Here is a 27,081-nt window from a genome sequence, read left to right as displayed (position 1 = left end):
CCCTTCTTACTAGGTCGTGCCAAATCACCCTTCATCACTAAGTGAGCAGTTTCTTAACTGTTATAAGTGGGTAGTTTTTGGAGTGAGAGTAAAGGACATATATGCCCTTTTTATGTCCATTGTATGCTGCTAAGATAAGGAATAAAAATGTCTAATGAAAATTCTAAAAAATGGGGTTATTTGCTCTTTTATTAGTAGTATAGATATAGATTACATTACATTACAATAGAGAATTGAGGGCAATACCTTTTATTCTTTCCCATATTCTTTTATTTTTAAAGTAAATAAATAAACAATTTTATCCCATTCAATTATAAAAAAAAATAATTTTCCATAAACCTTACATAAAAATAAAAAAATCCAAAATTCCCATAACCAAAATCCCATTAACCCACTTTTCCTTTCTCAAAATCCAAAAACCAATGCACCCTAACTGGGCAACAGTGAATGGAGGTAATATCCCTGATAGCAATGCGTCAAATATGCAGATTCTAACACTTGATCAGTTCTTGAGAAACACTTGTAATTGTGTAATAAAATTTTCTCCTTGTTCTATTCGATGTAAATGAACACAGGAAGACTTGTGCATATTCAACCTTGCTTATTGTCGGAGAGCTTTCCGCTAGACCACTAAGAAAAGAGGAAAACCGCTCCAGCGGAAGTGAAAGACAAGACGAGGTGGCACAAGCGTAGGCATTCACGTGGCATCTCAGAACGTAATAGCGAGCCACGTCCGTCCATTAACCCTCGCATCCTCTCTTTCATTCCCTCCGTTGTCTTCAAGTTTTGAGTTTCAGAATAACTCCTCCATCGGGATCGATTGCTAGCTCCTTCTCCTTCAAATTCCTTACCTGTTTTCACAGTTTTGACACAGATACGAACGAGACATGGCTTACCGTCATCTTCTCGTCTCCACATCGTGCTTCCGCTCATTGGCGGTCAAGCCATTGCTGTTGACACCATCACAATCATCTCTCTACACGCCCATCAAGGTAACAGATTAATGATCATCTCCCACTGGTTAGAAAGAGCGAAGCCCTCATTTCTTTTGATCTGTTTACTCCCTCGTATCTGTGGCTCTGTGCTAAATTAAAAGAGTAATGGATGTTTTGTTTCAGAGATACAGCGACAAGGAGAGTCTCGGCGAAGAGATCATAGAGAAGGCAAGGTCGACGGCCGAGGAGTTCACGAGGGTAGCCAAGGAAAAGGCCGAAGCAGCGATCGAGACTGTTAAAGAGACCTTTGAAGATGCAAAAGAAGCTGTGATGGGCGAGAGCGATGATTCTGACTCGGCCAAGAAGAAGTACAAGAAGGTAGAAAAGGGTAACTGCCACAAGATGGGCAAGCATTAAAACAATTTAACAGAAGCTTCCATATTTTCTGAGCAACACTGAGGCCTTTTGAATATACAAAAACAGAAGCTTTCGTAGTTTATTTTATTTTATTTGGTTGTGGGATTTCCATGTAATAAAACCTTTGTCTTTGTGACCGTAAAAAAAATGCCAATGCCACCAAGATTTAAAGGTTTTGCATGGTTTGGAGCGTAATCCAGAAATGGGGGATTTTATTCCATCCATCCCTCCATTAACTTGCACTGAGTGAGTGAGTGGCATTCAAAAATAAGAAAAAAAAAATCACTGACTGACTGGAAAAGAAAGCCTGTATAGGCATGGCATTCAAAAATTATTAAGAAACCAATTTACTTCGTATATTAAATGGGCAACAATACTTTCATTCAAGGGATAAATTAATGTCGAAGTAAAACATAAAAGTTAAAATTATATTAATAATAAAAAAATTTAAAATGATATTTTATTATTAAGGATATAATCTTAATTCTGTTTCTTCCCTTAACGAAGCCTTATAATTTTCGTTGTCTAAGGGATACAAATAAAACCTGAATTGACCAAAACCCGATGGGAGATGTAAATATTAACTAGTTTCATTTATTTTCAACAAGCTCTGATAGGGTATAGCATAGGGGACAATTTATTTTTTCAATTCGGATTTACTCATACTAATCTCACAGCATGTTGTAATTGGGAATAATTTTTTCAATTCAAATCAGTGATTCCCACCAATAAGATGAACTGGACCCGAATCAACTTTTTTTAAAGGAGCTTCCAACTGAATGTGTTTGCAGCAAAAATTAGTCCTCGTTTGGTTTACTGGAATAGGGGTCTGGAATTTGATTGGGCAAAATTGAAATTTCATTCCTATTCCTGTTGGAATAATATTTCCCCATTGGAAGGAATGGCCGAATGGTCATTCCCTGCCCTTTCTTTGAGAATGAAATCCCATCATTTCTGCTGATTCTAATTTCTATTCTCATTCCTGTCTGAACCTAACAGACTCGGAATGGACCATTTCAATTCCGATTCCAACTATAAACCAAATGGACCCTTAGAATGGTAGACTCACGGATGAGAATTCTATAGATCTTCGTCCGTTTTTTCTTTTTAAAAAAAAAATCCGAAGGGGTACTCCATGATATAGAGAAGTCAAAGATCATAGAATCACTGATCATGTAACCACGCAAGTGAGCAACAATGATCATAAGCTTTCCGGGCTGGGCTAGGCTTAGCAACTATGATAACTGATAAGGGTCATACCTGAGAGGCGGGCTTTAGGCTTTACTTTATCATAGCCTTAGCAACTATGGTAGCTGAATAGCTCAAAGCTTCAATCCATAATTTCCATTCAACAAATGGGTTTTACTTTTACAGATCTTGCATTAATGATCCATCGAGTACAATGAGATGAGGTGAACCGTGGAGCAAGTGAAAATCATGATCCACGGCAGGGTAAAAGTGTATGGATAAATCTATGATGTTAGAAAGGTATAATACCAGAAGCTTTCAACAATGACAACTTCCAAATCTCCTGTAAATTTTGATGAATTCCTGATTGGTAACCACTTTTATGATCCGATTGATTATAAATTTTTCTGTTTATCATGTATTTTCAGTATCATAGTTGAAACCAACTATTGAGGGTTGGGCCTGCCCAATGACAGAAATTTGCAGACAGGATTGTGCCAGGCTAGATACTGAAAAGACATGATAGTTAGTTTCGACTATATACTCACAACAATCCTACCCACTGCACACCATAGCTGTACATTGGAAACATCTCCCCATGAATGGTAACATGTAAATACAGAAAATGTTTCCAATGTACAATAGTGTCATGTGGGTAGGCATGGGTAGTATTCTTGTGGGCAGGAGATCAAAGCTCAGAAATGATCACCCCTACATCAAACACTAACCATCTGAAACTAAAATAGAACAGACCAAATGAAAAACTAGCTACCATAATGGACCTCAGGATAACATCACAATTCACAAGCATTAGACAGTCTCGTAGTACCTCTTCCACCATGTGTATGGATACCGGAATTCTTTTCAAGTCTGACCTACAGGCATGCATTTCATCGAAAATGATAAATAAGACTTGAAGACATGCATAAAAAAGTAGAAAAAAAAACGAAAAAAAAAGGGGGAGGGGGGATGTTCTCTCTTGCGTTTGCTACTCTCCTACTAAGAAAGGATTAAATAAATACAAAAATTCCTCCTCGCTCTCCAGTTTGTTTGTTATTGCTTCAGCGGTTAATTGGAGTATGCATCCGCTCAACGATCCTATTAACAGCATCCCGTGTCATTACAAGAGTGTCGTGCAACAGGATACTGTAGACATTCAAACCCTGCATGTGGTGGAAACAAATTTTGTTTAGATGGAGTTAGGGGTGTAACCATTAAATGTCAAACTGACCAAACTGGCCCCGACCCAACCCAAATTGGTCGGTTTTTCAAAACCACCGGTCGGTTTCAGTTTGTATGAGAAAATAAACCGAAACCAAACCAAACCGAACTGATCCTATATGTTTAAGTAATTATTAATTAGTCCCTACTCTATATGTTAAATGTTGATATATTTTATTTGTGTTTTGTTTGAACTTTGAAAAGAAATTGGTTATTTATGCTAAAAACTAAAAACGCAAAAGTCAAAACCAATACAAATATAATACAATGGTACAATATTTAATTCAGTTTTGTATAAATTTAAATATTTATTGACAAAAAGAAATCAGTTTTGCAAAAAAAAAGTAATTGATTTAAATATATATTTTGGTTTTGCATAAAACAAAAAAGAAATAAACTTAAATATAAATAGATATTTAGACATAGATTTTTAGTTTAAAATATATATAAAATCCGACTAGACTGATAAACCGACCCTTCATGTTTGGGTTGGTTGGTTTTGGTTTAGTCAATAAGTAAACTGACTAAGTCGGGTCGGTTGAAGAAAATGATTCAAACCAACCCAACCCGACCCATGAACACCCCTAGATGGAGTCGCCTGGCGTTTCTTAACATGTTTATTGAAGCGTTCTTTTCTCAGTATTGGGCTTCCCCATTAATACACTGTACACTGACTACAGATATTCAGGAAGTGCAAAACATTTCGATCTAGAGTTTGGAACTTTGGATGTTGTATATGGTGCCCAAACCAAACATTGAGATGGAGAAGGTTAGAAAACCTAATAAATTAAGAGCACAATTTTCAACTTACGATTGAAGGAAGAACGTTGACGTAGTGAAGATTCTGTGTAGCTAATTTGAGTTTTTCATTTATTGGACCGCCATCCACCAGCAAAAGTTTCTTGGTGTTCTCTATTTGTGAGACATAATTCACAATATTCTTGGTCTTGTGGGTTGGGACCTCCAAATCCTCGAAAACCAGAAGCTGTTCATTGTTGAAACTTATTTTGTTAGATTCAACCACCAACATAGAGTTTAGCAATCATCTAAAACAAGGAGTAAAGAGAGAATGGGGAATCAAATAACAATAATCATGGCCAAGATGAAAATAAATAGACTATATACTTCCAGTACACAGAGAAGTGATATCAATAACATTGTCACCAAATAATATAAAATGGATATGTTATTTATGCCATATGACGATGAGGATGGCAAATTGATAGCAACAATGAAGATGATGAAGATTTGTATCATCTTCATGAAATGAGCACATTAAAAGAACAATTGGGTATGCCAGGAAGATAAACCGTGAGAAAGCTGTCTTTTTTTTTTTTTACTTGGATAGTTGATGGAAAGTTAGGGGAGAAGAAATTACCCAAGGGTTAGCTGATTTTTGTGTCTTCATCTTCCATTATAAATTTAAGGGTTCAGAATTGGGTACTTCCATCAATTGATTGCATCAAGTTGGATTTTGATGGCTGTTATTTAACAATCTTGGGAACTGAGTAATAGGTAGTGTTTTCAAAAACCATCAAGGTGACAACATTCATGGTGTATATAGGTGTCATAGGTGATTCTACTGGGGTGAGCTAAGCTCGGATTATCTGAACTTGATGGCTGTGTTAAGGGCTGGGTAATAATGCCCCACATCAGCCATCCACACAAAGTGAGAGACTGAGTGGTGATTGTGAGGCATATACATTTTGTGGTTGCCGTGGGGCATTATTATTGGTATTTGGTAACACAGCCATCAAGTGCAGCTAATCCAGACTCAGTGGAGCTATTATTTTTATTGCAAGGTTTGCTCACAAGCTGTCATTGGGTGTATGAGAAACTTGAGGACAGGTCCTTCACAGTATCAACATCATGCAAGAGAATCAAGATCTTTGGCTAGGGCTGTGAACCCTTTTCACTTGGGTATTAACATCTGCAGATTCTCTAGCTGGTTCACTTGATAGAGAAGGTGCAGTTAGACAGGCCCCGTATGGCAATACCTTCCCTGTATGGGCTTGCCATTGAACTAAGAATGATATTGGGGAGAGCAGCAATGAAGTTGGCTCTTCTGTTTTTCTGTTTTTACTTGGCATAGGTAAAAGCCTATACTTTGTTGTGTACTCTTACAATTGCTTTTATTTTTCTTATTACAACCCTGCAACACCCCCCCCCCCCAAAAAAAAAAAAATACAACATTAGTTTTTTTTAATAGATAACATAAAGCAGTAGTTGATGTTAAGAAAACAAGCAATCTATATTCAAGAGATAATATGGTAGATTTTGAAAGGAAAGGATTCCCAATTAGATAAAAAAGGCCACAATGGAATGTTGGTCCAAGCTATCTGGACTCCAATTGAATATATCGACTTTATCAAGGGTATCCATGATGATGGTGTTTGTTTCAAGTGGGTAAGGAGATCAGCAAATGGTTTTGCTGATGCCCTAGCAAAACAAGGGACTGTAAGGGAGAGACTTTACTGGGCAGGGCTGTAATGTTTGATGTTTATTGGATCAACCTTTTCTAATAAGAGTTGACTTCTGTATTTCAGTTTAGTTTATCTCTAATGAAAGTTATCGTTTCTGATAAAAAAAAGGGATATCCATGATAATACAATGACTAGTTGTTTGATCACCCAAAAAAAAACAGAGACTAGTTGCAATCTAGGGTAGAGGTGACAGTTTCTTGTAAATGTTTGAGTTAATTAAACATTTTCAAGAGGTTGCATCATATAACTTATTTATTGATGACACAGTATTGATTGAAGAGCCTACAGTAGAAATGGGGTACGATAAGGATGACCAAGAAATATAATTCCTTTTACCAGTAACATTAACTAAAAGTGACCAAAAATACTTCAAAGTGGGCCCATTATGTTGCCTTGGTTCAATAATCATAGTAAGGGGGACATTTAAGAGTGGAGAGATTTAAGAGTATGTTGCTCAAAAAATTCAAGTGGATTAGATGAAGCCAAAAAGAGTCATTACCCAATGTTGGTCCTAGCTATCAGGGGTCTAGGGAGGGGTGTTCCTAAAGCCAGCGCCCTAGGGAATCCCCATTGAAGAAATGGAAGCATACCCTCCATTGAGCTTGTTGTCTTGGAACCAGGAACAAAGTGGACTAACCCTCCATAAAAGATTCCCCAAAAGCCTTACCCTATTTTCACTTAGGGACTGATTGATAACAGCTGAAGATGCTGAACTGAAAAGCTTATTGCCTTGTGTTTTATTGAATAAGTTTTTAAGGAGGTTGTGGGTTCCTTAATGGCTGAACTTAAATTGGGTAGATCACTTTACCCTTGAAAGTTTTATTATTTAATTATTTTATCAACTAAAAGACAAAGCAGTAAGTCTTTCAGTTCAGCAACTTCAGCCATTATCAAATGGCCCCTTAGAGTTGTATCTTAGGAATCAAGAAAACAAATCCAAGGTGCCATAGATAGCTCTCCAAAGAGAGGTTAAGGTAGCTAGTCTTGTCAATCTAGTGTCCCACCCATCAGTAGATAGACCATGAACACTTACTAATCACAGAATACCACAAGCTTGTCAAAGTCCAAGGAAATTTCCATAACCATTTCCCTAGTAGAGAAGTATTTATGAGACATGTTCCTCCTAATTCCCAATTCCCCTTCTCTCTTATCCTTACACACAATACCATACTTAATTAGATGGTCTTTCATATTGACCAGACTCCCAAAGTAGTCCCTTGTCACCTTTTACAGTCACTTGATGGATGAAATGAGGGCTCTAAAGACGGAATAAGTAAAAAAAGCAAATTTGAGAATATGTATCTAATCTATATGATGTACCTCCGAATAATTTTAATTCTTACAAGCTAACAATCTTTCAGGACCCATGCATGACAGGGATCCAAGAAAATGAGGACTGAAGGATCCCACCCAACAGTAAACCCAAGTATGGGAAAGTGAAAGCACCAAACATCCAGGCATCATAGAGTAAACCTCAACTCTATTATCTTCCATATTTGTCCCTTCCAAGTTAGCTTTCCCAAGTTAACTTTCAGATAAGAGGGTGGCTTAAAACACCAAATCAAAACAATGATGCTTCTCATTCCCAGACTCCCCTTAATAGTTCATCCTTACAAAATAATATACAGTCATAAAATTAGAGATGGGAGATATTTCTCCTCTCCCTTCCTAGTTCAAAGTCTCTAATCAACTAAATCTAGAGGTGATAATTTTCAGCCTGGTCTTAGCAGTTTTATCAGGATTAGGTAGCAATGCTTACCTATAAACTGGAGTACTACTCCTTTGATTGTAAAACATTCTTTTATTTATGTAATTATATTCAGTAAATAAACAATAGTTATGTTACCTATTAAAAACTAATTTATATTCAGCAAAAAAATTTTGAATGATCTCTCTGGTTCAAACCACACACACATATGAAAAGGGATTAAGATCTTTGATTTTTTACTTTTGACTCAAAATAGGCTATATTCATTCATATCAATAAATGAAAGGGGCATAATTAGTTCATTGCCCATATTAAGATGTTCAGATATAAACCAACAACCTAGTCGGTTGCTTAGGTGATGAGCCTCCAAAATGTATAGGCAGTCACCTAGTCAGCCTAATCAAAACTTGAATTGTACTGGTCTATATTCATTCACACTCCTCTGTATCATGAAGGCACAGACAAAGGCATACTGAAACCATTATTCTAAATCATACTATACCTCATATTACTAAGTCTCTCCTATGAAACCTACAATATTTCTACATAAGCATTTGGAACCATTTGTAGTACGTAAAATAACAATGTTCAGTTTCCTTAAAGAGAGAGAGAGAGAAACTTGCCTTTCCTTCAACTATACGGGCTGACAAAGCGATTTTCAGCCCTAAACGGCGAACTTTCTTCTGCAGCTTGATTGCATGAGTTCGTGGCTTAGGACCATGCATAGTGGCACCATGCCTAAACTGTTTTCATGAACTTTGATTAATTCCATGAACTTATCCTAGACCACACAACATAGATTTAACAAGTAGAAACATGATAACAAGCTAACAGAACAGAAAGTCACCTGAGGCCCACGCAATGTTCCGTGCCTTGCTCGTCCAGTGCCCTTCTGTCGCCATGGCTTTTTTCCAGTCCCACTAACTTCACTAATAGTTTTTGTTGAATGTGTTCCCTGTGTGCCATTTATGTATCACAATTTTATTGACATATCCTTCAGAAACACCAACTCCATTTAAAAATAAGCTAAGAAATTTAGCTTATCTTTTTATTTTTTATTTTTTATTTTTTTTATTAGCAACAGAAAGAAGACTTTTATTAAATCAGCAAAGAAACTTAGCTTAGCTTTCCAAGTGAGCAATCTAATTGGATGGCCCCGCTAGTTGAGTTATTTAGTAAGCTTTGCTAAACAACTCAAGATTTTTTTGTAAGTCTAAACAACCCAGGATTCCTCCATGTGCAATCTAGGTGGAAGCCCAAAAGAGCCCCTACATAGTTGCCCTGCAGGCTCTATGTGTGAAATAATAAGCCTTATTTTACCAATAAAAAATAAAATAGCACTTTGATTTATGTTTTTATTAAAAAAATCATAAATTTCAACAGCTGATATTTGATGAGGAAGTCCACCAATACAAGCTGGTAGTATAGTGCTGATACAGGTAGAGGATTGGACGTCGGGCCAATCCAGAGGGTTCCCTATTCGATGAATGCTTCAAGTCTGCACATTATCCCTCCAAGTGGAAAAAAAGGAGAGGTCATGTAGGGAAGCTGTCTGCTTGAAAGGATTACATAGGGGATAAAGGGGTGGGGACAGAGCAGGGTGCACATAAGTGCACTGACATTACCACAGAGAGCCTGTACTTATGCAGGTTTGATCCCATGCCTCCATATTTGGAGGGATGCCAACATCTCAGCTACTGGGTCATTGCTGGGAAAGAGGTTGAGTACATGATATTGCTTGTGGATTTCTAATAAAATATCCTCATAAGCAGAGCAAATATCATTTATTATAGATTATATTCATGGCTTATTTATTTATTTACCTTTATTTTCAATGGACTCATTCTTTATTTCAACTCAAAGGTGCATGATCCGTGAAAATAGTTTTTCCTTCAAGAACTCAAATAATATATTATTTTTCATTTATAATATAATATTTTATATGTATTTCTAGTTTTTTACAATATAATATAAAATTTTATATTTATTATATAATATTATGAAAATAAAAAGATGAAAAACTGACGGTAACTGAAACGATCAACTGGTTAACCGATTGGCTTCGGTTCGGTTTCGGTTACCAGTTTTCCAAAGGGGGGGAAGAATATGTAGACCAACTACGAAAACCAAGATATTAACTTGTTTGAACTTTATCAGCTATATGGTCCCATAAAATTGGGCAGGATGTCATAAGTTATATAAGTCATATGCACTTGCAATGAAATGATAAGTGCCTAGTACCTGCTGTCGTTTCGCAAGCTGCCATCGTACAACACGGTGAACAATGTCCTTCCTAATAGGGACATCAAAAACATCACCAGCTAATACCATGAAGCCCTTATCTTCATTGTGAAAGTTTGTCACAGGGATTATGAGGTCCTCATAGCATCCTAGAGCAATAAAGCAATAATAATAATAAAATAAACAACAAGGAAAACACTCAAAATTATAACATAGAAACACTATATATATACATACAGAACTTGTTACATGAAAACATAGGATAAAATGAAAGGAACACTTAAATCAAACAAGATTCATAATGAGATCATGCCAAATGGATATTAAATACAAAATAGTTCATTTCACTAGATGCAAGAGCTGAATGGTAATGAGAATTCTTACTGCCAAATGAAGAAATTACTGGGCCAGTTGAACAGCAGAAAGATGGGAATGAAACTACCAGTGTAAACTGCTATGGCCATAGCAGACTAGAGAAATAGATCTGGAGGAATAGTTATGATTATAAATTGTCAATATTAATTTTTACCAAAAAATAGTCAATATTAACAGCAATAGCTGTCATGCTGCATTGGCTATTTAATTGAACATGGATTCCCTTGTGAAACATTTTCTAGGCAATGTAAGGTGCAAATTTAGGAAGAGAACAAATATTATTGGTACTGCCATCCAACCATCCATGTAACAAAACCACTTTCAAATCATTATCCATTATGGCCATACAAACACGTGGTACTCCCAACAAGCTAAATGTCAACCAACCACTTCTGCTTATAATTCTATCTTGGGTTGCCAGGATGTTTGTGCAAGACTGGAGCAGGTTTTCAGAATTTCATCACAAATATGCTGAAGAACTGAAGTACATGCTTTGTGCAGGGAAGGAAAGAGAACCAATGGGACAAAAACAGAAAGCGTATATACTCATGGCCCCGAAAGGCCCATGAAATGGCAGCAATGCCCAAAGTTCAGCCAATCACAGGCCCAAGATTCCAAAGAACATGAACCAGGGATTCCAAAACAAGTTAGACCTCTTTGATAATTGAAAGATAAGAGAGAATTAAAATGTATATTGAAAAAGGGAGCATGTAATTAAAAAGAGAAAATTTTAATCACCATCATCATCATCCAAGCCTTATCCCAATTATATAGGGTCAGCTACATGAATACTGTTTCACCATTTCGTTCTGTTTAATAACATATCCATTGTTAAATTATTAGTGCTTAAATCATTTTTTACTACTTTGGCCCATGTCCTTTTTGGTCTACCCCTACCCCCTCTAGCCCCTTCAATTTGCAACAGATCAATTTAAAAAGAGAAAAATTCTTCAATAAAAAATAAAGCAAAAATAATGGTAAATGTCTAAACAAAATAACCCAAATAGATATGCTAGAGCACGTTCATGTAAAGGGCCTCCATGGTTTTAAATTTGATAACTACACAGCAACAGTAGAAACACATGGATGAAAACCATGGAGGTTATATATATATATATATATATATATATATATATATATATTATCAGCAACACAAAATTGATTCATTAGATTAAAAAAGAGGTACAACAAAGATTTGTGGGCACAAAAACAAAGCCCACTCAGAAACTATTCACTATTTACAGAATTGCCCAGAACAGAGTGTCTTTGAGTTCCTTGCTTTGCCAAACCATCAGCCAAACTGTTTGCAGACTTCCTAATCCATCTTATTTGAATCATCATATCTTTAGTAATCTGCTTGAATCTCCTGAATTCATTCCTTAACTTCCATATGATTCCTTCCCCTTTTTTCAACCAGCCCACAACTACTTTTGAATCACCTTCAATAATCAGCTTAGTAATCCCCATTTCTTTAGCTTTCTCTACTCCATAGACTGTTGCCAATAATTCTGATCTCACCACATCTCCATGCTGAGTAGGACCTGAGTACAAAGCTAGAATGTTTCCATTTTCTTCCCTAATTACCCCACCAATACCCGATGGTCCAGGATTGCCCATACAACTACCATCAAAGTTTAATTTCTTCCACCCAACACATGGAGGAGATAAGGCCTCATGAACAATCTATCTTCTAGACGAAGAACCTGCAATTATTCCCCACAATCTGCAGAAATCCCCAACCTTAAAGTCAGCAAAGAGCTTTAAAGTGCTCACCCAATGTGCTACTCTGAGAATAATCATCTCAATCACAGCTTCTTTACTTCTTTCCTTGTCTTCAAAGATTCTTAGATTCCTTTCCTCCCAAATTGTCCAGATCATTGCTGCTCTAGTGCATCTCCACATAATTCTGCCTCTTCTTTTAGGGCAGCTGAGAAGGTGAGAGCTAAAAACACCTTCCAGACAACCAAGGGGAAGCCAACTGCATCCAAAAAGAGATGAAAACCACTCCCAAATAGAAGTAGCAAAAGGACAGGAGATCAAAAGATGAAAGGCAGTCTCACCATACAACTTACATAAAGAGCACCAACTTGGGGACAGGCACCACTTTGGTCTTTTCCTCTGAAGCGAATCACAAGTGTTAATGAAGCCACGAAACACTTCCCAACAAAAAGCACTAACTTTTGGAGGGATGGGCCGAGACCATATCTCCTTAATAGGGAAATGATGAGAGGGGGTGGTGGAGATAAGAGATTTCAAAAAGGACTTACAGGAAAAAGAACCCGACTGACTAAGGGTCCACACTCTAGAATCTGAACCACCTTCCCCCAAACATACTGAACTCAACAGAAGAAGCAAAGCTGAGACATTGGAAATTTCAGATTCTCTCAGATTTCTAGTGAAGCCAAGATTCCAACTCAGGTTTGAAAGGGACGAGGAAGAGCTGATAAAATCACAAATAGGTTTACCTTTGAAACTAGAAAGCTCAAAGAGAGAAGGAAAAACCTCTAAATGGGGGGCTTCCCCTACCCACATATCCTCCCAAAATCTAATTTTCTGACCCAATGCCAAATCATACCTTATGTGATTGAGGAACACAGGAAGATTGTCATGGATAACCTTCCAAGGAGCAGCCAGAGTAGCTCTATGTAAGCAGCCCGCATCCCAACCGTTGTTTGACAGCCCATGGGTACTTGAAATAAATCTAGTCCACAACCTCTCATTTTCTTTAGGAAATCTCCAGAGCCATTTACTCAATAAGGCCGAGTTCTTCAACTTAACGTTTCCAATGCCCAAACCCCCCCCCCCCACCCTTATTGATAAAAAAAATGCCCATACCCCCCCTCAATCTTCAATTGCATCACCTTATCCCATCTAACCAAATGATCTTTCTTCCCTTCACTAGGCTCCCAAAGGAAATCTCTCATTATCTTTTCAACTCTTTTTACCACAGCTTGAGGCATCCTAAAAACCGACATATAGTACACTGGGAGGTTTGCCAGAATGGATTTAATCAATGCAATTCTTTTTTTTTTTATCAATTTAATCAATGTAATTCTCCCACCCAAAGAAATATAATTCCTTTTCCAACTTGCTAGTCTTTTCTCAAATCCTTCCACTACTGGGTTCCAAAAACTAGCTGATCTAGGGTTGCCACCAAGGGGTAAACCTAAATAACATAAAGGCCAATTTCCTTTCTCACATCCCCAATAAATCTGTCATTGACTTCAGCTCATCATCTTCTACATTAATACCAAACACTAAACTTTTAGACCAATTGATTCTCAAATTTGAAATCCTTTCAAAGAGCTTCACTACTAACTTCAGATTTTCTAGCCCCTCTCTTTCTTCTCCATCACAAAGAATGAGGATATCATCTACAAACTACAAGTGAAAGACCAAAACTCTATCACTTCCTATTGTCCATCCTTTCAACAATTGCAAGGAATTAGCCTTTAAAATCAACTTACTTAATACCTCGGCCACTAAAGTAAATAGAAAGGGAGAGAGTGGATCACCTTGTCTAAGACCTCGTAAGCCTTCAATGAAATCAACTGCTGATCCATTCACTAAAACAAAAGGGCGACTTGTTTGCAAACAACCTCTAATCCATTTACACCATACATTCCCAAAACCACACCTCTTCATGATATTAATCAATAATTCCCAATCCACTAGATCATAGGCTTTCTCCAAGTCCAATTTAATTGCCACTCCCTTTCTCTTTAACCTTTTTTGAGCCTCCACACATTCATTTGCAATTAAGATTTGATCAACTATTTGTCTGTCCTGAATAAAGGCCCCTTGGAACTAAGAAATGATTGAGGGGAGAACCTTTTTAAGTCTCAGTGAAAGTACCTTGGTAATTACCTTATAGATACTAGTCACTAAGCTTATAGGCCTGAAATCACCTGGCTAGGTGGCATCTTTCTTCTTTGGATCAAGGCTAAAAAGGTTGAATTCATCCCCGGACTAATTCTCCCCCTTCTATGGAATTCCCTAAACACTTTGATCAAATTATCTTTGATTGCCTCCCAACAGTCTTGATAGAACGCCATAGTGAACCCATATGGTCCTGGAGCCTTAGATCTATCCATGGAGAAAATTGCTTCCTTAATCTCACTTTCCTCAAAACTTTTCTCCAACAATTCCACTTGATTTTCTTCCAAACACTCCCAATCAAGTCCATCAAGTGACCACCTCTCATTAATTGGCCTGCGATAAATTGATCTGAAATGGTCAGTAAAGGCCTTAGCAATGTCGCCTTGATCTGTGATCTCAGTACCTTCCACCAATAAAGAAGAGATTGAGCTCTTTCTTTTCCTGCCATTTGCTAACACATGGAAGAATTTTGTATTTCCATCGCCTTCTTTAATCCACTTCTCCCTAGACTTCTACTTCCAATTTATCTCCCCTCTCAAGAGAGTAACCTCTAGCTCCTTTCTTAAAGATCACCTGCTTTCCCTATCTTGGTTTTCCAAGACATCTTGCACTTCCTTCCTATCTATCTCCTCAATTTGTGAGATTAACCAACTTTTTTCTCTTCCACTCTCTCAAACTTCACTTTGTTCCATTCTTTAATTTCCCCTTTTAACCTCTATAGCTTTTTAAAAATATTTTGACCTTTCCACATAGGTTGTAAGCTTTGGGACTCCCACCACTCTTTTAACTTAGCTTTGAATTCTGAATGGGTAAGCTACATGTACTCAAATCTGAAAGGAGCGGGACCTCCATCCAAAGACCTCTGAAATAAACAAATCGGCCAATGATCTGATGTAATCTTGGGTAATGTTCTTCCCCTCAATCCCATCCAATGTTCTTCCCAATCAAGAAACATTAAAAACCTGTCCAGCCTAGAACAAATAGGATTAGCCTGAAGGTTGGACCATGTAAAACAGGATTGACCAAGAGGGAAGTCACTTAGTTCAAAAGCCTAAATAAAACTGTTAAAATGCCTCATACTTGAAGTGACCCTCTGCCTTCCTCCAACTGATTCACCCACAAACCTAGTCGCATTAAAATCTCCTCCTAAACACCAAGGTCCTTCCCACAATCCTCGAATATCTGCTAATTCTTCCCACATTCTATCCCTTTCTCTGTAAGAATTTGGACCATAAACATTAGTAAGAACCCATTCAAACCCATCCTGAATATTCCTCAACTTTGCTGAGACCGAAATGAAATAAATCCTCCTTCCAGGCTGTAATTATTCCCCCTGAAACACCCCAAGCTGGTGCAAAGCTCCACTGAATATTTCTCTCTCCCCAAAAGCTCCTGAACCATCACAATATCTGGTTTTTCCTTCCTCAACAACTCCTTAACCAACCTCCTCTTTGTGGCACTTCCTAGTCCCCTGACATTCCAACTGCTGATCTTCATTAAGCTGTCTAAAATTCCCCTATGACTCCTCTTCCTATAAACCTCCTTTTTTTCTTCCTCCCCTTGCACTAAATTCTGTCCCCCTCTACATCATTAATGAGCTTCTCTACTTCATTCGATTTTTTCTTTCTTTTTCCTCCCCCTCCCCCTCTTCCTTTCTTCATTTGGGAGATCACATCTTTAGCCTTCTCTATATTGAGCCCCATCCTATTTGCTAAGTTCACTACTTGGTCCTCTTCCCCATGTCTCCTTTCTATCGAGACCGCTGCTTCAAGTCTATATTCCTTTCCCTTTTCATTCATTACAACATTATCACCCTTCTCCTATTCTAATTTTTCTTTACCCTTTCCTCCCCCCATGCTACAACCTCCACCTCTCATGTTTTCCCCTATTACACCACCGGGCAAGTCCATGGGCTTTATCACAGCAGGAACGGGAGTTGGGCTATCTGCATGAGAGCTAGAAGAGGAGTTAGTACTAAAACCGAAAACACAAGAATTGTAGGGATTACCAGGACACAAAGTAGGCGCAGACACAACACAAGGGGGATTTTCAGGTTCTTTATCTCCCTGTTTCAGATCATGGTCGCCCATCGAGACATCAGGTTTTTCTGGTTGAATGTGATCCATGGCTACCATAAACATTTCAGCTCTTGATTCTGTGCCCCTTGGAGGAGACTCCTCCATAGTCCTATAGTTCCCCTGTACATTCATCCTCTGCTCTTCCAACTTTTGTTGCTCGACAGAGAGAAGTCTACACTCTTTTGTAAACAGGATGACCCTTGCTGATCTCGGGCATGATTTGTTAAGCTAACACCATTTTGCACTTGCCCTTCCAACATTATTTCCATCTGACCACTAAGGTTTTCACGGAATTCTTTCTCCCCCTGCATAACCTGCTCAACGGCTTTAACAACAGAACTCTCTTGAAACTGAGTCTCGCTGACCCTTTCTGCCGTGAACAAATCACCAATGCACAAATTCTCTTCACCCTCCAAGCAAACTTGGATAGTCCCGTCCACACTTCCTATACTGGATTCTTCATCGAAAAGGCTATCCTCATCAGAAACTTCATAGTTTATCCACCGACTGTCGTCTTCTTCACCCCTGCATTTCCTTTGATCTTGCGTACCTAGGATTGGGCTTTTCTTGCATTGAAGGAAGTCGACTAGCTCACTGTAAATGCAGTTGTTTCCCAGAGGATTTGCTGTTAGGGATCGATGGGGACGACAGCGTTCCCCATCAATTCCCCCACAACCCCGCACGTGTTATTTAAGTTATCACGTGAGGGCAAAAAGCAAACTGGCCCAAGCATTTGGTTCACCCCCGGTTTAGAAGCCTTACTTCCTTCTTTTAAAGATTCCACGTAGGACACGGGTCTGTTCCTTTGAAATTCAAAGCAGTTTGAAAAACCAGCTAAAATTGGGAAAATAGAGCCTGAATTAATTTCGCTTGACTTTTTATTTTCTTTTGGGAGAAAACCAAGATTGGCATTCGTGTCTCTCTTTTTCTCCTCATCACATGGCCTTCTATCTGCCATGTAATCATCTTCAACCTTTCTCCCTCCCCCCCCCCACAAAGGAACGATTCAACTTCCGACACTACCCACACTTGCCTCCATCTGCTGTCTGAGAAAACTTCAATCAACCTTGGAATTTTTCCGGCTTGGATCCCCCTAAACGCAAGTTGGCCAATCCACATCTAGAATGAATCCTCCACATATTGCTGCAATTTGAAGGAATATTTCCTCTGTCCAAAGATTAAAGGGCAGTCCCACAATTTCTAGACAAAAGGACTCATAATCTACCTCCATCTTGTTACAAGAGGGATTCCAGTTTTCCACCGACACTACTCCCTCTCTTGTGGATACTTTGATCAGATTCTTACCTTTACTATCTGATGACACATGATTACTTGCTCACTAGCTTACTAGCATTCAAGCTTTTAGCTCACACACCAGAGTACTAACTTGAGCATCGGAGCACCCACACCGGGTAAGCCACCTTGGGTCCTCTGAGTCTTCTTCTTTTGCAGTTCAACCGGCCAGCAAAGCAAACCGACATCCGAGCTGCCCTCCATCTAAGAGCATCCAGATTGCGCGCCATCACTATCCATATCTAAAATTGCTGCCATTTCCCCAAACGTACAAACTAATGCCTTTTCCGTTGTCGACACAAAGACCACTACATCCTGTAGTACTCTTTCCCAGTTATCCACCTTCTTACCCATTCTAACCACCTTTCTTCTTCGCCACTCCTCCAAACCGTCGTCAGCCATCAGTTTTGAGCACAGGGAATTACCACAGATATGTCCAACTCCCGTCATCTTTTCCTCGTTGCAAGGAGATTCTGAAGAATGCTTCAAATCAGGTGGACGATGCTCATTCCTACCTTCTGACTGTCTTTCAAGCAACCAAAGTCTCTGCTCATACTCATCCAGGGCCTTTGCAAATTGCAGCCACCCCTGTTTCTCCTTTCCAGCAGGGATACAAATAATTTGCCTTTTTCCCCTTCCAAACATTTCAGTCAGTTGAATGAATTCTCCCGTCATTCTTCTTCTTCTCCACTATGAATTTTTTCTTCAGCACACAAAGTTCCCCTTTCCAACCTGTTTCTGTAATGGCAAATAATATGCCATCGAAGAATCCTTTGAGCCAGCTTGAAGCCTCCCTACATAAGATAACCACAGATCATTTGCCTTCTCTGATTTTTACCGCCGAAGCTCCACCTAGTTCTTCCAACAGAAAAGTCTTCTTCTCCATAGCTAGGACTTTCTTCCACCTGGTTGCCGGAAGAAACTTCTCCTCCATAATTTCTTTCAGAGATCCCCATCTCCACTGTAGCACTTACAACATCTTACCGGTTAACTCACACTTGGCAAAAGATCACTATGCAATTTTTTTAGGTAGAAATATACCTATTACCAAAATAAAGCAAAATGATCTTGGTATTCTGTGTGATGGCTTTCTAGTAAAATTTAACAATAGCTTGACTTTTGAGGCATGTTGTTTCTTTTCCTCTCTTTATGTATCAATAACAAGTATTATTTTTCTGTTTTATGAGACTTGCATGTAGAGCTTCCTTGGTCATACTGGGCCACATAGCCTTATTCTCCAAATCAACCACCTTGCCTCATTCAAATAAGATGAAAAATATGTATAGAAGTATGCAAAGCCAAAAAAAAAACTTGTCCAACCAAATACTTGTTTATTGTCTTGTGATAGTCCCTTACATGCAAAAGCACATGATACGAACCAACTGTGTTTTGACTCAAATGATGGTCCAACAATCTGGTCCAAGTCTCATAACAACAATATTTTCCATCTGTCCACCATTTTCTAAATTTGATTTTTGGAAGCAAATTATATAATTACTTTATACTATGCAATGACCTAGTTGAGTTTAGCTTTATTCATTTTTTATCAATATTGAGTTGAATAGAGTTTATGCTATACAATCCAAACATAAGCTAGGAGATGCCTTTTAGATATCTAGGAACATTTTCATTTTATTCCAATGAAGTTATAATTCTATATCTGTGCAAAAACTGCAAATAGACTCAAGATTATGCTTCATACCTTGAGTACGATCTGGGGTTAATACAATCTTCTTGGATAATAACTCCGGAGGAATTGCACCTTCATATGCTTGAGGAGTAAGAACAGATGTTGAAATGCTTCGACCAGTGAGGAAAGAGGGACCAATCTACATGAACAAACATAACAAGCTTATTGATTTGATGCCAACAATAGCCGCTATAGATTAAAAATAAATAAATTTACACTTTGAGCATACCATATGACATACCTAATAAATGTAAGAATACAATTGGAGTAAAAAACCATTGACACTTGACAGACTGCAAATCAAAGGGGAAAAAGGAAAGAATGAAAGGTCTCCATGATTCCTTTATTTCTTTTTTTCTTCTAATTCTTCTATTATTTTTCTTTTTTTTAATTTTTACTATCTATTTTGAAAAGTCATGGTGAAATTTTGCTACAAACAGTGAGGAAAAAATGGATACAAAAAGACGAAAGGTTTGCCCCAAGCATTACAAGAAGATAGATTGCCACTAGTCATATGCTTGAGTGGGATGGGCAAAATGGAGGAGCACTTCTGAAGTCCTATGTGATAGGAGAATTACCACCAGGCTAAAAAGAAAATTTCGAAAAACAATTATAAAGTTAACTATATTGTTCTATGGAGTAGAATATTGGGGAATCAAGAAACAAAACATACAAAAAAATGAATGTAGCAAAAATGTGAATCTTGAAATGGATGGGTGGGAAAACCGGAAGGAATAGGATCAGAAATGTACTATTATGGGCCCGGGAATAGGATCTCGTCACGAGTCGGTCCACGGGGAAAACCTCCTGTTCCCCTTGTTCCTCCCTGCTCTTTATGAACCTTCTTGGCGCCTTAATGGTGATTTGTCCAAGAGATCACCTAACTCTCCTTGCTCTCTTTCTTGACTGAAATTTTTGATACCTTTATTGAATATCAGCTCCTTAAATAGGAGATTACAAGAGGTAGAATCCTACTTTTAGGAGGACTCCTTGCTAATCTACTAATCTATCCTATTAAACTGATAAGATAAGACTAAACTGATAAGATAAGATAAGACTTCCTTAATCTATCCTACTGAACTGATAAGATAAGATAAGAACTGTAATTAGATAAGATAAGACTCCCTACTAATCCATATTACTGAACTGATAAGATAAGAACACTGAATAGATAAGACTCCTAATAATCCCTACTACTGAAAGCAGATAAGGCAAGAATACTAAATAGATAAGATAGGATGAGAACACTAAATTGCTGCTGCTTAAATAAGAGATTACAAGAGGTAGAATCCTACTTTTAGGAGGACTCCTTGCTAATCTACTACTCTATCCTATTAAACTGATAAGATAAGATAAGATAAGACTTCCTTAATCTATCCTACTGAACTGATAAGATAAGATAAGAACTGTAATTAGATAAGATAAGACTCCCTACTAATCCATACTACTGAACTGATAAGATAAGAACCCTGAATAGATAAGACTCCTACTAATCCCTACTACTGAAAGCAGATAAGGCAAGAATACTGAATAGATAAGATAGGATGAGAACACTAAATTACTGCTGCTACTGCTGGCGTCCACATCATTACTCCCCTCCTGGACTACGAGCTTGTCCTCAAGCTCGAATTCAGGATGGGTGTCTTGAAACATAGTCAAAGGAATCCCAGATAGGTGGAATGATTTTGCCCTCCTGGATCGGGTTCCAATGAAGAGGGTTCATCCTCAGACAACTGCAGTGAGATACCAAGATTTGACCATGCGTAGCTGCATTCTTTGTCGCGGGCAACTGTAGCCTTAAGGTACTTCTGAGATGTCTTGAACTGTAGAGTACGAAGATTGTGAAGGCCAAATTGGTGCCACTGAACAGCGTCATCTGGATCCTCTTCTATTTGCCGGATTTAGTGCGTACAGAGCTCGCTGAGCCTTGTGAACCATGGCAAGTCCTGCCCATGCTATCCGAAGCTCAATTGTTGCAGAGTCCCCTTCTCTGAGTATTGAAGCCATTTCATTCGCAGCCCATGAAAGTTGTTCAGTGGGATCTTGAGACCTTTCTGCATCCTTGATACGATGAAGTGCAACAGCATATCGAGTTGACATGCAATTAGGCTCCAATTTTGCTGCCTTCTCCAGGCACTTTCCAGCACTTCTATGATCACCAGCCAAATAGTATGCATTAGCAAGATTCACCCAGATATGTGCAGCCCTAGGATCTGATCTGACTACAGCTAACAAACACTCTTTTGCAACATTTGCAGTCGCAACATGAGGCATACAAGCTCCTTCACCAGCGATGACGACCTTGGAGTAGTTGCTCTTATTCTTCTTTGAACTCTCGTCGATGGAATCCTCGATGACACCGGATTCCTGCTTAATCGGAACATTCTGGGTGTTGCTAACCTACGCTAGGGCAACGACCTGCTGCTCGTTGGACGATTCTGCCATGTCTGGTCGGCGGCTCCAGATCATGAACCCTAGACGTCAATCGCTCAAGGTCACCCATGACACCTTGCTCTGATACCAAGTTGTTATGGGCCCGGGAATAGGATCTCGTCACGGGTCGATCCACAGGGAAAACCTCTTGTTTCCCCTTGTTCCTCCCTGCTCTTTATGAACCTTCTTGGTGCCTTAATGGTGATTTGTCCAAGAGATCACCTAACTCTCCTTGCTCTCTTTCTTGACTAAAATTTTCGATACCTTTATTGAATAATATCAGCTCCTTAAATAGGAGATTACAAGAGGTAGAATCCTACTTTTAGGAGGACTCCTTGCTAATCTACTACTCTATCCTATTAAACTGATAAAATAAGACTGAACTGATAAGATAAGATAAGACTTCCTTAATCTATCCTACTAAATTGATAAGATAAGATAAGATAAGAACTGTAATTAGATAAGATAAGACTCCCTACTAATCCATACTACTGAACTGATAAGATAAGAACACTGAATAGATAAGACTCCTACTAATCCCTACTACTGAAAGCAGATAAGGCAAGAATACTGAATAGATAAGATAGGATGAGAACACTAAATTGCTGCTGCTGAGAACACTAAATTACTGCTGCTGTTGCACTAAATTACTGCTACTGCTGTCGGCGTCCACATCATGTACACATTTATAGGAACTTAGAAGTGGGATAACTGAAAGCTAAGAATAGATTAAGATGGTTTAACACATGCACAAAAGACCAAATACAACACCGACGAGAAGAAATGATCCGTTGCAAGTTGAAGGATCTAGAAGAGCTAGGGGCAGGCAAAAAAGATATGGGTTGAAGTGCATTGGATATGACACTGAACAGAGTGGAATGACAAAACAAGATTCATGTGACTGATCTCATATAATTAGGGCAAAGTTTAGTTGCATTGAGTTTCCACTTGTCATATTCTCAGCTTTACCAAAACCACCAGCTGCATGAATCAATGTAAAAACTAAAAGAAAATAAGGTTGATTTAGTTAGAGTCCCATTGTATAATCATGAATTGATCAGCATTTGGATGGGCATTCCAAAGCACTGGTGACACAGTTAGGAGATTGTCTACTGGGGAACCAATACATACATATACAGGACGTTGATAGATTAATCTTCAAAGTCCAACTGAGTTATCTATACAGCTAAAACATTTTTCTCATTTTAGGATCATCACATTCTTCCTCAGCTACCAGAATTATAAAAAGTTGATTGGATTCATAATATTCCACCAGGGGAAAAAAAGGTCTGCAACATGGGTTATTCTGGAGGATAAAATATGTACCAATTTCAATAAATGATCAACCTATTCCAATGAACATTTTGAAGTGATGGATATGACAAAATCCAGTGTTGCAAGAAACCAAAAACAAAAATAAGTAACACCCAATAACTCATATGGAGAGAAAAGTATTCCATAAGTACAAGGAGCACACACCTTGCAAAGCGATGGCAGGACAGAGATATTTTCAGCAGCACTACAACCAGATGATGCTGTTTGGACAAAGGAAACCTATAGGGTTAAGAAGCCAGCTCTGTTTCACATTTAGTACAAAGTAGCAGTATAGAAAACTCAACCACATTAACTTTAGAAAAAGAATAACGGCACCCTTACCACTAGCAGCTTGAAATGATCCATTAATGATCCTTGAAGATCCACAGCAACTGAGAGAAGATAGGGACCCCAAAGAACGTAACAGCTTTCTTGACATTGATATAACCATCTCTTTTCTCTCCACCTGCACCTTCTGAGTCCTTGGCAATGTCGGATTCTAGTAGAGTCAAGTGAAGAAAGTCAACTGTCCATTTTATTTCTGTATATGGATTTCTTCAGAAGAATTTCACTGAAAAAATATCACACCCAAAATGAGGCAACCCTAAGCATACAAAAAAAAAAAAAAAAAACATACAATTATATCTCAAACTTATCATCGAAGACCGGGTGATTAGTGTATAGAATAAAGCATTCTTATGCTGCCACACTTTTATAAAATCCTGGCCAATTTTGAATGGTTCTATCAATTAAAAAAGCTATGGTTTAGCATTTTAATGGTAAGGGGAAGAAAGAAGAAACGAAATCAAGTAAACAACAAAGAAAAGAAATATCACATATAATTTGAACTTGTAAACAAAAACCGCCTTCAATAAAAAGGAAATTTCTGAGTAGTAAACAATGCTGCTTACTGTAGGTTGAGAAATAAACATCTGAATTACCCTTCTCAATGTGGCAGAACAAAATCAATGCACAGAGCTCTAACTAGCAAAAGAAAGTAAAACCATACTGATCATTGATTATTATGGTTCATATTATTTATTATTGGTGATTTATTTATTCAGTTTCTGAAAATAAAAGACAGATTAAAGTGAAACAACTGAAAAGGGAGAGAGAAAGAGAGAATGGGAAACAGCAATAGAGAGAGATGGTTGAAGATTGGAAGCAATTTTGGTGGTTGCGAGTGTGATTGGTATAGATGCACAGAGATACTGAAATAGAGAAGATGTTTTGATGAGGGAGGAAAGGTTTACCAGGCGAGAGGACCCTGACGAGAGCGGTCACTGCTCGATGTTTGAACTCTGAGTCTCCGAACAACCTCTTCCAATTCCTACTTTCCACTTAGCAGCACAAGTTAGGGGTGAGCGTAGGGTCGCTCTGGAATGGGCCGGACATAGGAAGAGTTGGATCCAGCCCAAGCTAAAAATCTTTGGGCTGGGGCCGAGGCCCGCAATTGGTCCTGTATACTAGACTTCAGCCCAACTCGACAATGTAATGTACCTAGCCTATTAGCTCCGTTGGTTAGAGAGTCGTGCTAATAATGCGAAGGTCACAGGTTCGAGACTTGCATGGGCCAAATTTTAGATTTTTTTGCCCTTCTTTCCTTTGTATTTCTGCTCTTCCTTGTAAGAGGGACCAATGTTCAGAGAACCGGACCGGGCATCGACTCGGTAAAGGCATAGGTTCATGGGTCAGAGGTCTGACCAGGGTCAAACCGGAGGTCGAACCGTGATGATGTAATAAATAAAATTCAAAAACTTACTGAATATGAATGACAATTAATCCAAAATTGAAATAAATGCTTCAAACTTTCAAAGTTTAAGACAATATGTCCCACAATGAAAACAAATATATCAACAATCCAATAAAGTTCAAGACTCAATCCTAATTATAACCACCATCATCACAAAGGCATTTCAAGAAATATCAATTAAAAAATTATAATGCATGCATGATAAACTAAAATTGATTTCAATTTTCAGCTATTTTAGTATAACATTATCACTATCACTATTCTAAATTTAGTTCCAATTTTCAGCTATTTCAATATCAATATCACCTAAATTCAAAATATGAAATCAATTTATTCAAGTTTAAATTTCTATTTCAAGATTTCAAGAGGGCTTAGGCTAACCTGCAAGACTGAACAACTAGTTGTGTATCTTGGCCGAATTTGGTGGACTAAAAGCCTGAAGCAAAGATCAAATTCCAAGCCTCAAACAAAAATCAAAACTGTAACAAAACTATCAGTAATTAATTAATTTCATGTTCAAGAATTAAAAAATAAATAAATATTAAAAATAAATGACTAAATGTTGCAGAAATCAGATTCAAACTTAAAAGAAAAAGAAATCAGATTCAGGCGGTGCGAGGAGGAGGAGAAGGAAAGAGGGAAGAAGACTAGGAGAGGGCGGTTAACAGAGCACCGCCGCTACCGCCAAAGAGAGGACACCGGCCGGCAGAGCTGGAGGGACGCGCGCGGTGAACAGAGTCCACCGGCGGGAAGAAGAAGAAGAAGAAAAAAAACTGAAAGAGGAGGGGAGCGGCTACCTGGCGTCGGCGAAGAGGCGCAGGTGGTGGTGGCTGGAGTCGCTGGAGGAAGAAGAGGAAGAAGAATATCAGATATCGATCGAAGAGGGTTTATTTTTGGCTGGGATGGAATTTTCGATTGGAACTTAGGGGCTGTTTGGCCCAATTTTAAGGCTTTTTTTGTGTTTTTTATACTAAAACTGAGTGTGTTAAAAAACCGGAACCGGTTCGCCGGTTCTTCGATTGAACCGGCCTTATAAACGGTTTTTTGGATATATCGATTTTAGGCCCATTCGTTTTTTGATAAGTTATTTACCTGGGTAAATGCAGTTATCTGGGTAAGTTTTCCTAGAGAAACACTTACCCGAGTAAGTACATTTACCCATGTTCTTTTATCTCTCATGTAAATAAGGCAATGACCATTTTAGTCATAAAAATCCATAATTAAAAAAGGCATTTTTGTCTCATTCAAGTGTTGGCAACTTTCCCCCTAGATGGAAAAGTTATTTACCCACTTAGGAGATAGGTATTACTTATCCGGGTAAGTAATGCCCAAAAAAATAAACTTTCTCTAATCCCTATATAAATCTGAAAAAAGAATATAGGATTCTTGGTCAATAGAAACCAAAATCCCATTGACCAATTTTCTCCCCTCTCAAAATCCAAAAAAAAGAATGCCCCCTTCGGGGTATGTTCAGACTAGAAAAAGGCAACAAGAGCCTAGGCTGTTTGCCCCCAAAGTTATGCGGAGGAGTACTAAAAAAGGTGCTAACGTCAGTGGGACTCCGGGGGGTAATGAGAAGAGAAGCTTAAAAAATGAAGCCCATTTCTTTGAAATCCCACTATAGTAATGTCAATAAAAATCGAAAATGAGAATCAAAATAATGAGAAAATGATTTATAACTGTGAGGCTATAAGGTGGGATTACTAAATAATGAAAAAGTAAATGTGACTGAGATGTAAGGGGAAAATTTTTGTAAAAGAAAGAGAAAAAGGAAGACAAGAAAATCTGAAATTCAAACCATGCAAGTAGAAGCTACAATGATAATAGAATAATATTTGAAGTTTATGGCCAGATTGTAGGCTTTCCAAACTGCCCATGCCTCCACTTGGTTGATGGTGGATTAATCGAGTTTGTAAGCTTTATAATCCAGAACCTTCTCTGTGATGTAACAAGTTATAGCAGCGACCAAGCATTTACTATCAATGTTGCAGGAAATATCTAAATTTATTTTGATGCTTCCAGCATTTGGGTGTTTTCACACAATTGAAGTTCATCATTTATTATCCGGGATGC

At 38.2% G+C, this 27,081-nt stretch overlaps 2 protein-coding genes across 8 annotated transcripts; one reads left to right on the top strand and one right to left on the bottom strand.

Annotated features, from left to right (window-relative positions):
- The first annotated feature begins 762 nt into the window (after nucleotides 1–762).
- On the top strand, nucleotides 763–1,532 carry LOC104594084 (uncharacterized). The gene is made up of 2 exons (XM_010254217.3): nucleotides 763–992; nucleotides 1,119–1,532. Exons 1-2 carry the CDS (start codon nucleotides 888–890, stop codon nucleotides 1,350–1,352), a joined length of 339 nt encoding a protein of 112 aa, XP_010252519.1. The 5' UTR covers nucleotides 763–887; the 3' UTR covers nucleotides 1,353–1,532.
- Nucleotides 1,533–3,285: 1,753 nt separating this feature from the next.
- On the bottom strand, nucleotides 3,286–25,942 carry LOC104594085 (Ribosomal protein L4/L1 family). 7 transcript variants are annotated; one of them, XM_010254219.3, is made up of 10 exons: nucleotides 25,806–25,942; nucleotides 25,390–25,487; nucleotides 23,598–23,826; nucleotides 23,421–23,476; nucleotides 19,521–19,647; nucleotides 10,194–10,342; nucleotides 8,800–8,907; nucleotides 8,576–8,695; nucleotides 4,573–4,746; nucleotides 3,286–3,703 (listed from the first exon to the last, which is right to left on the bottom strand). In XM_010254219.3, exons 3-10 carry the CDS (start codon nucleotides 23,704–23,706, stop codon nucleotides 3,602–3,604), a joined length of 945 nt encoding a protein of 314 aa, XP_010252521.1. In that variant the 5' UTR covers nucleotides 23,707–23,826; nucleotides 25,390–25,487; nucleotides 25,806–25,942; the 3' UTR covers nucleotides 3,286–3,601. The 7 variants fall into 7 exon arrangements, with proteins under 7 accessions (XP_010252521.1, XP_010252524.1, XP_088758476.1 ...); XM_010254222.3 differs by having other exon boundaries at nucleotides 23,598–23,754; XM_088902350.1 differs by having other exon boundaries at nucleotides 23,598–23,730.
- Nucleotides 25,943–27,081: the final 1,139 nt, after the last annotated feature.

Source organism: Nelumbo nucifera, chromosome 1 (assembly GCF_055504915.1).
Source record: "Nelumbo nucifera cultivar China Antique chromosome 1, China Antique-T2T, whole genome shotgun sequence".
NCBI lineage: Eukaryota > Viridiplantae > Streptophyta > Magnoliopsida > Proteales > Nelumbonaceae > Nelumbo > Nelumbo nucifera.
This window is presented reverse-complemented; position numbering and strand designations above follow the sequence as displayed.